The sequence below is a fragment of the Berghia stephanieae genome, chromosome 7 (assembly GCF_034508935.2).
Source record: "Berghia stephanieae isolate SIO BIC M18660-M18661 chromosome 7, UCSD_Bste_1.3, whole genome shotgun sequence".
Lineage (NCBI taxonomy): Eukaryota > Metazoa > Mollusca > Gastropoda > Nudibranchia > Aeolidiidae > Berghia > Berghia stephanieae.
Genome location: NC_088366.1, coordinates 47428631 through 47443505, shown reverse-complemented (window position 1 = coordinate 47443505; position 14875 = coordinate 47428631). Strand labels below are relative to the sequence as shown.

General features: G+C 41.0%; 1 protein-coding gene across 1 annotated transcript; it reads left to right on the top strand.

The window, feature by feature from the left end:
• The first annotated feature begins 4416 nt into the window (after positions 1-4416).
• Positions 4417-13851, top strand: LOC144977400 (uncharacterized). The gene is made up of 8 exons (XM_078922577.1): positions 4417-4603; positions 5604-5690; positions 6199-6405; positions 6589-6726; positions 7948-8008; positions 8416-8483; positions 9522-9616; positions 11685-13851. Exons 1-8 carry the CDS (start codon positions 4568-4570, stop codon positions 11773-11775), a joined length of 783 nt encoding a protein of 260 aa, XP_078778703.1. The 5' UTR covers positions 4417-4567; the 3' UTR covers positions 11776-13851.
• The last annotated feature ends 1024 nt before the right edge of the window (positions 13852-14875 follow it).

Here is a 14875-nt window from a genome sequence, read left to right as displayed (position 1 = left end):
AAAATCTCTATTTAGTGTACACTGGTTAATAAGGTGGGCTCATTTGAATTAGCCCGACCTAGTACTAGAGAGGCCAGACAACAAAATCACCGTCAGGCAGCAGCTTCTTATGGTTCACACTATTATGTTATGACGATCGACCCAATCAGCAAAGTCCGGTCCGCATTCGTGCACCGTCGCGAACCCGCCCGGTAGCATCGTCACAACACACCTTTCGACTAGATGCTCTGCCGTTTCGGGTTCTTGCCCACAGCGTGGACATAAAGGACAGGAAGTTAGACCCCACTGATGTAACGCACCGGCCGTTAGGCAGCTCCTCGACCGAAGCCGATTCGCAGCTACCCAGTGTCTCCTCTTACTGGTATCAAAGCCTGGCAACTTCTCACCAAGCTTAGAGGAGTGTAGGTCCCCGCCCCCACGAGGGATTGAATTCGTCCAAACCGACTTCCATCTCGTATGTGCAGCTCTGTCCGTAGTCAGGGATTCTGCGTACAAGGGTTGCCGGGACTTATTTCGGCTCGAAACGGGGGCACCGTTCATTATGCGCATGAGAGGGGTATCCCCATTCCCTCTCTCTTTGATCTTACTCAGCCAGTTTCCCGTAATGGTCTCCCTCCGGACATCGGGGGGCTGGATCGCTGCCATCACCGGGCCCCATTCTCTAGGGGTTGTTGCTAGCGTTCCCGACACTATGTGCATCGACTTGCGAAGTTTTACATCCACCTTCTCAACGTTTCTGCTTCTACCCCACACTGGAGCGCAATACTCCGCGGTGGAATAGCATAGTGCCAGGGCGGATGTTCTCAGGAGCGCTTGGCTAGCGCCCCAAGTCGATCCCGCCAGCTTCCTCAGAAGACTATTCCGCTTCTCTATCTTCCGGGCAACCCCTTCGAGATGAACCCGATAGGTAAGGCTGCGATCCAGCGTCACCCCTAGGTATTTTGGACGCGGCTCATATGGGAGTGGCTGGTCCCCGACTAGGACATTCAGTTTACGGGTGTGCCAACCACTGCATAAGTGAAATGCAGTGGCCACGGTTTTTGAAGTGTTCATCTTCAGGTACCACTTGTCAAAGTAGGATTTGAGTCTGGTGACGTCCTCGCTGAGTACGCTCTCGAGACGGGTCCACACTTTACTCTGAGTAACGAGTGCCCAGTCGTCTGCGTATCCCAGCCTCAGGGAGGAAGTGTTCGGCATATCGCTAATGTAAACGTTAAACAACATTGGCGCAAGTACCGACCCCTGAGGGACCCCATTCTTCAATTTCCTAACTTTGCTCGTGGCGTCTCCCAGCGCGACGTGGAATTGCCTTTCCCCTAAGATCGAAGAGAACAACTTCAAGGTCTTTTTGCACCTTATGATTTTTGCAAGTTTGAGCATTAACCCATCGCACCAGACCGTATCGTACGCCGCTGATAGGTCTATAAACACAGCACCTGTTTGCTGTTTTCTCTCGAACCCGTGCTCAATATGCTCTGTAAGGGCAATGACCTGCTCCGTGGTGCACCTCCCTTCCCTGAAGCCTGCCTGCTCAGGTGGCAGGGCAGCGTCTAGGACCGGCCCCCATCGGTTTAATAGAACACGCTCCAACAGTTTGTAAAGACAGCTCAGCAGCGATATGGGTCTGTAACTGTCTGCCTCCTTCGCCGGCTTCCCTGGCTTCAGGATGGCAACTATCTTCGCATGCTTCCACACTTGTGGAAGCTTTCCGTTTGCAAGGATGTCAGACATTGCCTCTGCTAGCCAGGCCCGTGCCCTGGGGCCCAGATGCGTCACCATATCGGGATATACACCATCTATCCCAGCTGCTTTGCCGTTCTTCACTTCGCTAATGGCTGCACCCACTTCTCGGGGACTGAACGGGGCCGTCCAGTCCGACTCCTCCGCAGGTAGCGAGTCCAAAATCGTACGGTACGCCTTGCGGACACCGCGCTCAAAAGCCTGATTAGGGACCCGCTTGCTACGGTTCTTAATATTCTTGGCAATTGTGTCTGCCTCGCATTCCGGTGCAGCCTTCGCGAAATTCCGATCTGGGTCCAATTTCTTTATCAAACGCCAAGCGTGGCGGCTGGAGTGTGTAAAGTCGAGACTTTCCACGGTCTCCTGCCACCGTTGCTTCCTTCCCTCTGCCAGAGACTGGAGTAGTCTATCGGCTGTGTCCTGGGACTGGGTCTGCTGGTACTCTCGGTACAGCTCTTCCGACTCTGCTGTCCAGCAAGGGGTGTAGAATTTCCGTTTGCCCCGTGGAATAGAGCGTTGAGCGCTCTTAACCAGTAGCCTACTAAATCTGGTTATATTCTTGGACTTGGGAGGAATGGCAGGGCAGACCTGCTCGATATAGGAACTGAATTCCTCCCAGTCAGCTTTCCTGAAATTCCATCTGCAAAGTGGGAGAGACTGCACCCTCGGTATTGTCACCCCAGCTGTGACAAGAACCGGCCTGTGCTGGCTATGCGGAAAGTCCCCGAGGACTGTCCGCTTCACCTGCAACGGTTCACCGTTCGCGCCTTTCGTTACGAGGGTGAGGTCTGGAGTATACTCCTTCTTATGGCGGGTACCCCGGAAGGTACCCTTGGCTGTAGGATCGTACACTAGGTGTAGATCATTACAGTCCATCCATGAGCGGAGTTGTCTTCCTGCCTCGTTGCAGTCTCGGTAGCCCCATTCGTGATGGTGGCTATTAAAGTCTCCCAGACAGATGGAAGGATGGCTGACCACCGGTACCGGTGGTGTAGTCCAAGTCGCTCTAGGTGGTTTGTAAATATTATGCAAACACAGTCCACCTACTTCCACGGAAATTCGGTTCACCCCATTGCTGTCCGTTACGCTCTCAATGACCCTTACCTTCGATGGCTCTTTAGCGTAAACGCTAACCCCTCCTTTGAGCCTCGAAGTGTCCTCGCGTTGGACCACCGTATAGCCTGGGATCTGGAATCGGGAAGATTGCGCGCCTGAATAAAGGTGGGTCTCCTGTAAAAGGAGGATATCAACGCAATGAACGGCCAGTAGCTTTGATAAAAGCTCATTTTTTGCCATACTCTGGCTCTCGACGTTCAGGGACAATATACGCGTCAGTTCGCCATCCCCGCCGTCGCATTTTCCAATCGGCAGGCCGCGAATCGATTGATGCATGGGACGTTTGCTTTTTTCTCGGACGTGCCGACGACCCGGGCGACACGAACGCGGTATTATTTGGCTAGGCGGCAGACCGCTTCGCCATTGACGGGACTGTTTGGGACTCGACATAAGGACAATAGTGTGGCGCCCGGGATAGGGCTGCTATTCGGGCACCGGGTTTGGATCAAATTTAGTCACACACCGGGGCGAGCAGCTCATGTGGCTCGTTGGCTCGATACCCGGGATGGTCTCGTGACGGTCGACCGGGATTTACACCTTTGCCCTCCCGTGTGCCTCAAGCCCCCTCACCAACTGCAAGGTAAAGATCCACGAGGGGGCCGTCAGGCGACGTGACGATGAGATGACGATGTGGGCGGAGTGGAGTGGAGTGGTTGGGGGGGGGGGGGGGATAAAAAGAACAGGAGCGTATCCTGGTTTATGTATTACGGGATGCATGGTGATTCGCAATCTATCAAAAATACACACAAATTGATTTCAGTACAAAGTATCAATTTTAAGTAGTAACTTTTGAAATTATCTAATTTAGATTTGATTATTTCGGACCTGGTAATACAGCATATAACTTGAAAAAACAGGCTGGTATTTGCCCACCCTGCCCATTATTACCAGCCGTCCCTGAGTAGTAGTAGTAGTGCAGTGATGTTGAATCAAGGTGCAATATTGAGACCTCCAAAAATGCACGGCAGACTTCTAGGATGGTAACCATAATGCGCAGGTTTTCTTTTATTATTTAAACTCTCTCACTCACTCTCTTTTTTTTTTCTTCCTTTCTCTCTCTCCCTCTTCTGTTGAAATACAGCAGTCTCACACTGACCTAATCAGTTGGTTCAATTTATGATTTTTTCAGGGAGGCCTTCCGAAAGCTCCTACATCCCCAGTATTCTTTTTTATGTTCTAGTAGGGGGTTTGGGAGGGGGGAAACTTTTTTTTATAATACTCTATTTGGGGGTTTGGGAGGGGGGAGACGTTTTTTTTTTTTTTTTTTTTTTTTTTTTTTTTTTAAAAAGTTTCCCCCCTCCCAAACCCCCTACTAGAACATTATAAAAAACAAGAATACTGCGGATGTAGGCGCTTTCGGAAGGCCTCCCTTTTTTTACAATTAACATTGATCGTTCAGGTTCAATTCTATTGATTGATTTTCGCCATTTTGTAATTTCGTCTTTTGTAATAAGAAAATTAAAAGGCGAACTAGTTGCAACCAATGTAAACAATGATCTACTAAAATTACCACCAAAGAAATAAAAGTTCCTTGGTCATACAAAAAGAAAGAAAGAAAACGAACGAAACTCGAACTATTGATGGAGAAAGGAGGCCTGGGTTCTGCAGCTTTTACTTTACTCCGAAATCCAGTTGAGATAGATGTAGGCCTACATTCAGATGGTATAGTTTGTATGGATATTCAACTAGTAGGTGTAAATATAACTTTATAATGGATTGCTATCTCAAAATCCTGAACGTTCTTCTGGTAAGACTCAAACAACATACTCATACCTACTCATAGGTCTCTCTCTCTCTCTCTCTCTCTCTCTCTCTCTCTCTCTCTCTCTCTCTCTCTCTCTCTCTCTCTCTCTCTCTCTCTCAAACACACATACACAGTACATTAGGCTCTATTAAATTTATAAGTTATAAGCCCAGCGACATTGGTACAGGGTGGGATAGGAAAGGGACAACTTTTTCCAAGTGACACTTTTTTACATGACGGCGACGGTCATGATGGGTTCATCTATGAATGGAATCATTTCCCCCAAATATCTAGAGTATATCAAAAGAATATTCATTCTTTGACTTTGACAACAACGAAGGAATGAGACCATAACAGTCTGCATTATCACAGGTTCACAAATAAAAACTACCCCAACGCCAACACTCACAAATGATGAGTCTAGTGATAACTAGAGAGCAGACTTGGATAAATAAAGGCCTAGGTAGACAGATCAACAACAACAAAAAGTTACAATGTAGTTGGATCGCAATCAAAAGAGGGAGGGGGTGGGTTGAAGGGGATTTTAAAAAAAAATTGAGCTTATATATAACGCAATATCTACTGAGCGTGCTCAAACTCAAAGCACTTTACAAGGGGTCCCTGGCCAACAACAACATTTAACATGTAGGAGGGACATGACGCCTTTTAAACAATATTACAAAAAAAATTTCGGACAGAGACAACACTGTTAACAGCCAGGTACTCATTTTACACCTGAGTATGGTGAGAGAATGTGAGTAAAGAGCCTTCTCCAAGGACTCAACTATGCGCCCTGCGAAGCTCGAACCCAGGACCTTCTGATCCGAAAGCGAGTGTCATACGACTAGAACACACAGCTGTATTTATAATATGGGAAAGCATTTTTTTTCTTCTGTTGAGTTTTGATGTTTTAGCTGAAAGTAACATCCTCTTTGTTTATTTATTATTATGGATGAATTTTTGTTGTTACTTTTTTTTTTTTTCTTTGCCACCTTATTTTTAGGTTTTTGCCTCGTTTATGATTGAAAAATCTCAGCTGAAGCAATGTCCAAGAGACAAGTCCAGGACTGTGGCCAGTGTTGTCGGGGAGGTAAGATTTATAGGGCTGTCCATTGTTGACTCTAATTAGACATTATATAAGCAGACCTGCCTAGTTCTACGAAAAATTCGTAGAAATACAAATTTTTGACTCCAGCTACAGAGCTGAATAGGTCTCTTTGTATTGCCTCATAATTTTATTTTCAATTTTTCATGACGTTCCATAAATTTTTCACCAGCACTCTTGTTATCTTCTTCTTCTTCAAGTACCAAGTCTGTGCCAGACATTGGTGATCATGGTACGCCATTCATCTCTCCGAGATAACTTCAAAAAACTCTTGTTATAAGAATTAATTATTTACAAAATTATCCAACAACAGGTAGTGAGATGACTGAGCGTTTACATTTTCAAATTGTACACTTTGTCTCAAAATTTTACTCTTATTGACAAATAATCTTACACTTTTTCTTGTGTTGAGGTTGGCAGCCCTGAAGACCATGAAATCCAAACAGCAGTTTTCTTGAAATTCATCTTTTTGTTTTACATTTCCCATTGACAGAGGTTGTTACCAGTCTTTGACAAACATGAGTTGGATGTCAGTGCGACCTGTCCATTTTCTTTGGAGCGAGATATGTATGCCACACAAGAGGGCAAGAAAATTCTGGAAGGTTCCAGCAGGTGGACTTGTGACTTCTGTGGGAAAGCATTTGTGTCAGAGTATTACATAGACCATCATTTCGATAACCGTCATTCAGATCGTGTACAGGTAATTCTTGAGAGAAAATGATTACACAGGTGGCAGCACCATACCATGGTCATCATCATCATCATCATCATTAGTATTATTATTATTATTATTATTATTATTATTATTATTATTATTATCATCATCATTATTATCAATAGACTAATTTTTGTGACAATTGTAATGTGTGTCTTTTCTCCTCAGGGCAAGGGATCCGTTTGTTTAGCTGATAATTGTGATGTGTTTAGATGTGACATCATATCAGGGGCGTCTATTCCAGACTTTTGGGACATTGCACTCTGCCTAGAGGATGACATGGCTGAGCTAGCATCACAATGCGAGGTATGATGTCAAAAAAAAAACATTCTTTTTTTTTTTTTTTTTCTATGATGGAACTCGATCTCAGGATCAGACTATGCGACAACCTCGAGAGGAATGATGTTCTGCTAATAACGCCATCGGGCACTCCAAAAAAAGAGAGAGGGTAAGCTGTAGATAAACAAAGTGACTAATTAGGGTACAAGCACGCATGTAAAATAAAGATTTGAAAAAGTGTGTGTGAAACAGTGCCAGACAAGGCAGAGATTATAATACAGTGCAAACTCTCAATTACGACATTTGTTTTTGCGATATTCCCTCAATAGCGACATAGTGGCCAGGTCCCAATTTATTTATTTCCTATAGATTGTTAGTAAAAAAAACAAACAAAAAAAGCAGTGATTTGCGTAGCTGGGTCCATTAAATTTGGTGTAAAGTACTTTGCTGTAGACTAGAATCCTATCCAAAGGATAGCAAGCAATTACTATTGTCCATTTCAACTCTGCGTCTGTAGGACTACATACTTTTTAAGATTTGAATCGAATAAGTTAAAATTGACGATTTCTGTAGGTTCTTAAAATGCATTTTAAAAAGCGCAAAAGAGCACACCCCTTCCTTAATTTTTTTTTTCTTAGTTTTTGTATTGTATGGAAGACAATGTGCTGATACTAGCATTGGTACCTTTGGTAAAACACTTAATTCAACTCAGGTGTGAACTGTGACCGATATTTTTCAGGAAGAAAAAGGGTTGCCTTAAAAGGCAATAAATGTTGTATTTAAAGGGAATTTCATTCCAAGTGTTTATTTGAGGAACAAGTGAAGGAAGTATTTACATTCTTCAGCACTCTCAGCTTGGTACAATGTGGATAGGGACTATACAGATGAGCACATTTATTGACTTAATCTTTCTTCTTCTTTTTTTTTTCTTTCTTCCTTCTTCCTCTCCTCCCTTCTTTCTTTTTTTTCCTTTCTTCCTTCATTTCTTTCTTTTCTTGCCTATTTATTTTATTGATTTGTTTATATTTATATATATGTGTGTGTGTGTTAATTTATTTATTTATATATTTATTTATTATTCTTATAATGAACGCGTGAACATGAAACAGCTATATAACACATCTTATTTTTGAAAGAAAGTGTTACGGTTGTGGTAATCGGTTTTCCATTCAAATAAGTTTTATCCCAGTTGTTTTTATCTCTGATGTTTTCTTCTTTTTTTTTCCCCCATACCTACTGTTGTACCAGACCCTGTTGGATTTGTGCATTCCCAAGGGTCTAACTGACAATGAAACAGCAACTGTCAAAAGTGAGTGTATTGTTAACTATTTTTCAAATAATGATATTGATTATATGAGAAAGAAAGAAAGAGGAAGAAGCATAAGGAAAATAAAGTACTTATTTTCAATTTTTTGTTTCATGGTAATGTTTTAAAAATAAAAATTGATTAATTAAAAAATTGTTTTTTTAATGCCAAAAATTGCAGTAGCCAGCACCACGGATTACATCTGTAACAAATGCAGATACTGATGTACTATAGACTAACTTAAATGTTAATGATTTTAAGCGTCAGAAATTATAGGTACATTTGAAACATTTTAAAAAGTGCGGCTAAGTGGTCTTGTTGTATGACACTCGCTTTCGGATCGGAAAGTCCTGGGTTGGAGGAATTCCATTTTTCAAACATTTCTCTGTTTTGTTTTTGTTTTTCAACAGATGACTTAAAGGAAAAAGTTTGTTCATTTTTGACATGCTCCAAATTCTGGGACACGCCTTTTGAAAAAGTATGTTTTCCATTTATATCTCAATTTTAAATGTCATTATTTTAGCTGTTTTTATTTTTATTAATTTGTTTTTTATTTTTGTTTTTGTTGTTCTTGTTTGTCTCGTTTAGTTTAGCTACATTTAATTGAAAGACTTGGGGATCCGATAGTTCAGTTAGTAGAGCACTTGCTTCACACTCAAAGGGGCCAAGATTGATCCCGGTTGTAGTCAAGATTTTTTTCGGACTCCCCTGTTCACCCAGCTGTGAATGGATAGCTGAGTCTATTAGATTTGGTGGAAAGTACTATAGGATAGACTAGCATCCTATCCAAAGGAGAGCAAGCAATTGCTATTGTCCATTTCACGCTATAGAAACGGGATAAACTCCGGCTCCATGGGCCTGATGGTTCTGAAGGACTACTTTTTTTTCTTTTTTTTTTTTTTAAATTCAAAGACTGAATTTCTTTCAAGTCAAAATTTATCTTATTTTCTAGTCATTCTAAAGGCACATCTTGTTTTCCCCTCAAGGCTATAGTAATAGCAATGTGTCTGAGGAACAGGCTTCAACAGTCGTGATGTCACTTCCCTCGTAATGACGCATAGTAACTTAGTAACTGGTTCTAAACTATCGGAACAATGGTGGACGCCCTTATGAAATATTTGTCCAACGAGCATAAAGTGTATACGGAGGAGAAAAACATTATAAATCTGATCATGTTTTGAACTTTATACATTCTGATCACATGATATGTTAAAAAGTTCTAGCCAGCATGAAGAATAAAAAGTACTAATTTTCTTTGTTTAGAACTAAGCTGCTGGTTGCTGGGCGGACGTGAAATCAGACCTTCTGAGAAGGTCTGAGGTACGATCCCCAATCGAGGTCGACTGATTTTTTTGGATATTTTTTTTCTTGTATTTTTCTTTCTTGCTTTGTCTGGCACCTTTCATACCACACTTGGTCAGTTCTTTATCTTATATTGATGCCTGCTCCTTAATTTCTTAATTTGATATTTTCAAAGAAAACAATGACTTATTTTTTTTCACTATTTTCTCCATAGACTGAGAATACTTATATGGCCCTGTATATTGTACTGGCCTGTCTGACCACATTTGGAATCATCATTTATAATTTTGTTTTTTACAACTATTTTTAGTAAGTATTGCGTATAGATAGAACGAAGTTGACGTCACTCAGACCTTTGTTAATGTTTTTTTGCCATCCATGTTTATAAGTAATTCTCACTAAACTGTATTAACTGGACTATTAACGTTTAAGGTTACATATAGTTTTGTTTGTTGGTCCGTTATACTTTTGGATAGCAATGTTGTGAGTTTCTGAGCCAAGCGCATACTATCAATCGAATGTAATGTATTGTTTGCAACCCTAAGTACTCGAAGCATTTCTGTCACTGTCACTCTCTAGAAAGATCATTTGTTTTGTTTTGTTTCTTTAAATATTTGTGCAGCTATGTGGTCTCTTTCTCTTGGTATGATACTCACCTTCAAATCGGAAGGTCCTGGGTTCGAGTCCCACTCTGGAGTAAAATGAGTACCTGGCCGCTAACAGTTTTGTCTCTGTTGGAACTTACTCACTTACTTACTTATCTGAACCAGCGACCACATGAGCTTAGCCCTTCAGTCTTGTGCCATGACATCTCTGTTGGAAAGAAATTGTAATATCGCTTAACAGGCGTCATGTCTCGTTATACATGTTAAGTGTTGCTGTTGGCTAGGGACCCCTTGTAAAGCGCTTTGAGCACATTTAGTGGATATTATGCTATACAAGCTTGTTTGTTTTTAGTTGTTTTTTTGTTGTTTTTTTTTTGGGGGGGGGGGTGACATTTAATTGTAGCTTTGTTTCTTTATTTTGAACAATGTACTGAGGATGATTTTAATTTTACAGGCATTGCTTTTTTTTTAACCCTTGAACTGTGGGGGGGGGGGGGCTGATTTTAAGTCAATTCAACATATAACTTATGTTAGGATGTCACTGTCGTTTCCATCGATTACCAGCAAGAGAAGCTTGAGTCCCAGCACAATTACTTATCAATGGCAGAAAGCAATGGAAATGACAGCCAATATCCTGACAAAAGTTGAGATATTTGGTTGGAGTGAAATCGGCCCTCACACTCACAGTTCTAAGGTTAAAATTTTTGTTTTTGTTTTTTGTAAACATAGGTACGCTTGGACATTTTGAATGATGGTTAGATCTGCAGGACTGCCGCATGGCCAGAGTTCTTCGTCAAACGTTAACCAGTTAACTGCTGTACTCTGGAAAACCACATATTCAAAATTTGACCAGAAAACTTGTCCAAATATCTATCAATTTAAATGACTCTCATCGTGACAAAACCTCTCAAACCTGGGACGTCATGGAAGACTTTGCAAAGTCCCAGGTTTGAGTTGTTTTTTTTCCAAAATGAGGGTCATTTAAATCGATCGATATTTGAAGGATGTGCTTTCTGGCTAAATCTTAAATAGATGGTTTTCCAGATCACGGCAGTTAAAAATAATTTTTTTTAAATGGATAGAATTCCCTTTATTCATCCCATAGGGGAAATTTATCTCTAGAGTCTATTCCAAGGGAAGACTGGAATAACCCAGCCATCAGCTGCAGTGCAAATTGAGCTAGGGCGAGGTGACTTGCTCAAGGCCACACAGCGTAGTGGTGGGTGATCGAACTCGGTACCTTTCGGGTAAGAAGTCAAGACCGTATCGCTGGGCCACGCTGCCCTGTGGCTTTTACTGGCTGTTGTTAGCAAAAATGTAAATTAAACAGTGCCGGACAATGCAAGAACGAAAACAAACATCCAAAAAATATCAGTCTCTCCTCCACTTTGGATGTTGAGGAGAAATGATTTTTGTGATGGTTTTCTTTGTATTTTCCTTTCTTGCTTTGTGTGGCACTGTTTCTCTCTTTCATTCTTTCTTCTCTTAATTTGCAAACCACCTCTGGTGTATTGTCGCCAATGTAGGTAGGTAGGCGTTTTGATGTTTTACATTTCAGGATGTATTTGAGTGCTATAGTGTTTCATAAACACTTGTTCAGATTTTTATCTTGCACCAGTGCCTGCTCCCTAATTTCTCAATTTTGTATCAAGAACAGAAAATGTAACATATCAATATAACCTTTGGCCTCCTCTCTTCCCAACCCCTTGAATTTCTCAGAGTGAAATTTTAATTTTTGTTATTCACCTTTTCATTCATTTTATTTTCCCCAGCACGGATTTGGTAGATGCCCCAGTCTATGACCCGTCCATAAAACACAGACAAAAGATAAAACCCTACCCAGGACATCGCCCAATGCTTTAGACTTATTAACTCCCTTTACCCTAACACCTTTTATCTCTCCGTAACGCAAGCAGTTCAACCAGCTAATTGCCGTACTCTGGAAAAACTTGTATTTGAAAATTTGGCCAGAAAACTCGTCCTTCAAATATCGATCAATTTAAATGACCCTCATCTTGGCAAAAACTCTCAAACCTGGGACTTTGCAAAGTCTTCCTTGAAGTCCCAAGAGTTTTTGCAAAGATGAGGATCATTTAAATTGATCGATATTTGAAGGACAAGTTTACTGGCCAAAATTTTTAATGTATTTTTTTCCAAGTATGGCAGTTAACGGGTTAATGATTGCATGAAAAAAAGATTCTCATTAAAAAAAAAAGTTCTAAACCTTTTTTTTTGTATAAAGAGCGATCATTCATTTTGCGGCTATGTGGTCTTGTTGTATGACACTCGCTTTCGGATTGGAAAGTCCTGAGTTCGAGCCTCACTTAGCGCATAGTTGAGTCCTTGGAAAAGACTCTTTACTCATATTCTCTCATCGTACTCAGGTGTAAATGAGTACCTGGCCGTTTACAGCATTGTCTTTGCCCCAAAAAAAATAATTGTAATATCGCCTAACAGGCATAATGTCTCGTTCTACGTGTTAAAGTGTTGCTGTTGGCTACAGACCCCTTGTAAAGTGCTTTTAGCACGTTTAGTGGATATTGCGCTGTATGAAAGCTCAAGTTATTATTCATATTTTAAGATTGAAAAAGGATTAACATCAAACTTTAGCATTGGGTATGCTGAACGATACAGGGCTTAGGCATTTTGAAAAAGGTGAGAGAAAAAGATTGTGTGAGTTATGAAAATATTTTGGGATGTCTTCAGATTTGCAAAATGTTGGTGTGAATATTTTAGATATTTTTCAAAACAGTAGCTTCAGAGCTTGTGGAGCCAGAGTTTATCCCAGTTTCTGTAGCGTGACATGGACTACAGCATTTGCTTGCTAACCTTTGGATGTGACACTAGTCTATTGTAAAAGTACTCTCCACAAGATCTAACATACCCAGCGACCCAATCACTGCTGGGTTGAAAGAAAGGGGGGGAGGGGGTGATAAAATCTCGACTGCACACGGAATCAATCTGTCCCTTTGCTTATGAAGTGAGTACTCTAGATATGAAATGTGGGTACGTATTTATATTATGTCCCCTTTTAAAGCCTTTTATCTCACCTCTAAATAATCAGTGTATTTGATCTCTGGTAAGGGATTGAGAACCATACAGGCAAGTAGTCCTTCAGAGCCACCAGGCCCACGGAGCCGGAGTTTATCCCAGTTTCTATAGCGTGAAACAGACAATAACAATTGCTTGCCATCCTTTGGGTAGGACGCGTCAATTGCAAAGTACTTTCTGCCAAATCTAACAGACCCAGCTACCCATTCACTGCTAGGGGGTCACCTGGGATTGATCTCGTTCCCTTTGCGTGTAGTGTGAAGCGAGTGCTCTACCAACTGAGCTATCAGGACTCCCGTAAAGGCAAGTATAAAAGGACTTACTCAAGTTACTGTTGACTTACTTGACTTATGCCTCTAGACTCTAGGCAGCTGGCGGAGCATAGGGCCTCAACAGCTCTCTTCTTCCATCTTTGTCTGTCCTTGGCACAGACCTTTGCCTCACGCCAGGAATCTTGGTGAATGCACTGTTACTATTATTAACTACAGCATATTGAATACAATTCTGTGTTGTTATTTTAGTCTCCTCTGTGATGAAATGACAGTTTGCAATTGTAATTGAAATTTTCACAATGTTGACGTTACAACTTTTATGATGTAATGAAATGATAGGCAAGTACATTCCGAGTGCATTAAATGAATTTTTCTCAGCAATTGTGTGTGTGTGTGTGTGTGTGTGTGTGTGTGTGTATGTTGTTGTAGGAGTATGCATGTGTTAAATGCATTGCTTTTAACTTTCAACACATGAATTTTTCTCAGCAAGTGTGTATAATTATGAGTTTGCATGTGTGTAGCTTTATGTGTTTATGATGTGTGTAAGTGTAATTGTGAGTGTTCTTGTATTGAATGCGTTGCTTTTAATTTTCATATTAAAATGATTTGAAACCTTGGGGTTTTTGTTATCATTCATTCAAAATTGTCAAGTAAATACAGTCGTGTTAAAAAATTGTCACAAGAAATCCACTTTTGCCTGGGACTCAAACCTGATAATGGTTGTTGAACAACTGGGTATGAAAGGTGCCAGACAAAGCAAGAAAGAAAAATACAAGAAAAAAACCATCCCAAAAAATCAGTCTACCTCGACTGGGGATCAAACCTCAGACTCAGACCTTTTGATTTCCGATCAGACGTGCTACCACCATTATACCACAGAGGCTATGGGGAGGTCAGTTTGTGTTTGTTGTTTTTAAGGGTTTTTTGGCGCTTGCAACACATTAAGGTCATATCAGCGCCAGTAAAAAGGAAGAAAATGGGATAGTAAAAGTTCTAGAATTACAATTAAAGCAGTCAAGAGAAAGTAAGACAAGGGGAACTGGGATCAAATAGGGATCAGATGTAGAATCCAAGAGCACACTATCAGTGTACTTAGTTTGAGATCATCTATAAGTCTCATCCGGACACAAGCACAAAATCCAACAAAGAGGAATACAATCAAATGCTTACATTATACATTAAAAATAACAAATATAATAATACATAACAGAGAGATGATTTACAAGGAAAAAAATTATCATCTCCCAAAACAATAACTATGCATGTGACTGTTTCCCTCCCAGTCAGGAGTCCAGCCAGGGCCAGGACAAAACCAAGTCATCTCATTCCAAGACAAAGACAGAAAGCATGTTGAAAAACAGATATATAGAAGACAGTATGTACCTCCATGCCCGCTATGGTGGGGAGGTCAGGAACCCCACCCATGCTCCATGGTTTAAATCTCAATGCACAAGTGTTTGAGTTTGTGAAGAGAAGAGTAATGTTTGTATTTTGTTTTTTTAAGGGTTTGACATTGACAGCGCTTGCGAGACATTTAGGTCATATCAGCGCCAGTAGAAAAAAAACGAAATGGGAAGTCAGAATATTCTTATAATCAAAGCACCCTAGAAAAGTAAGACAAAGAGAAATTGGTTCAAATA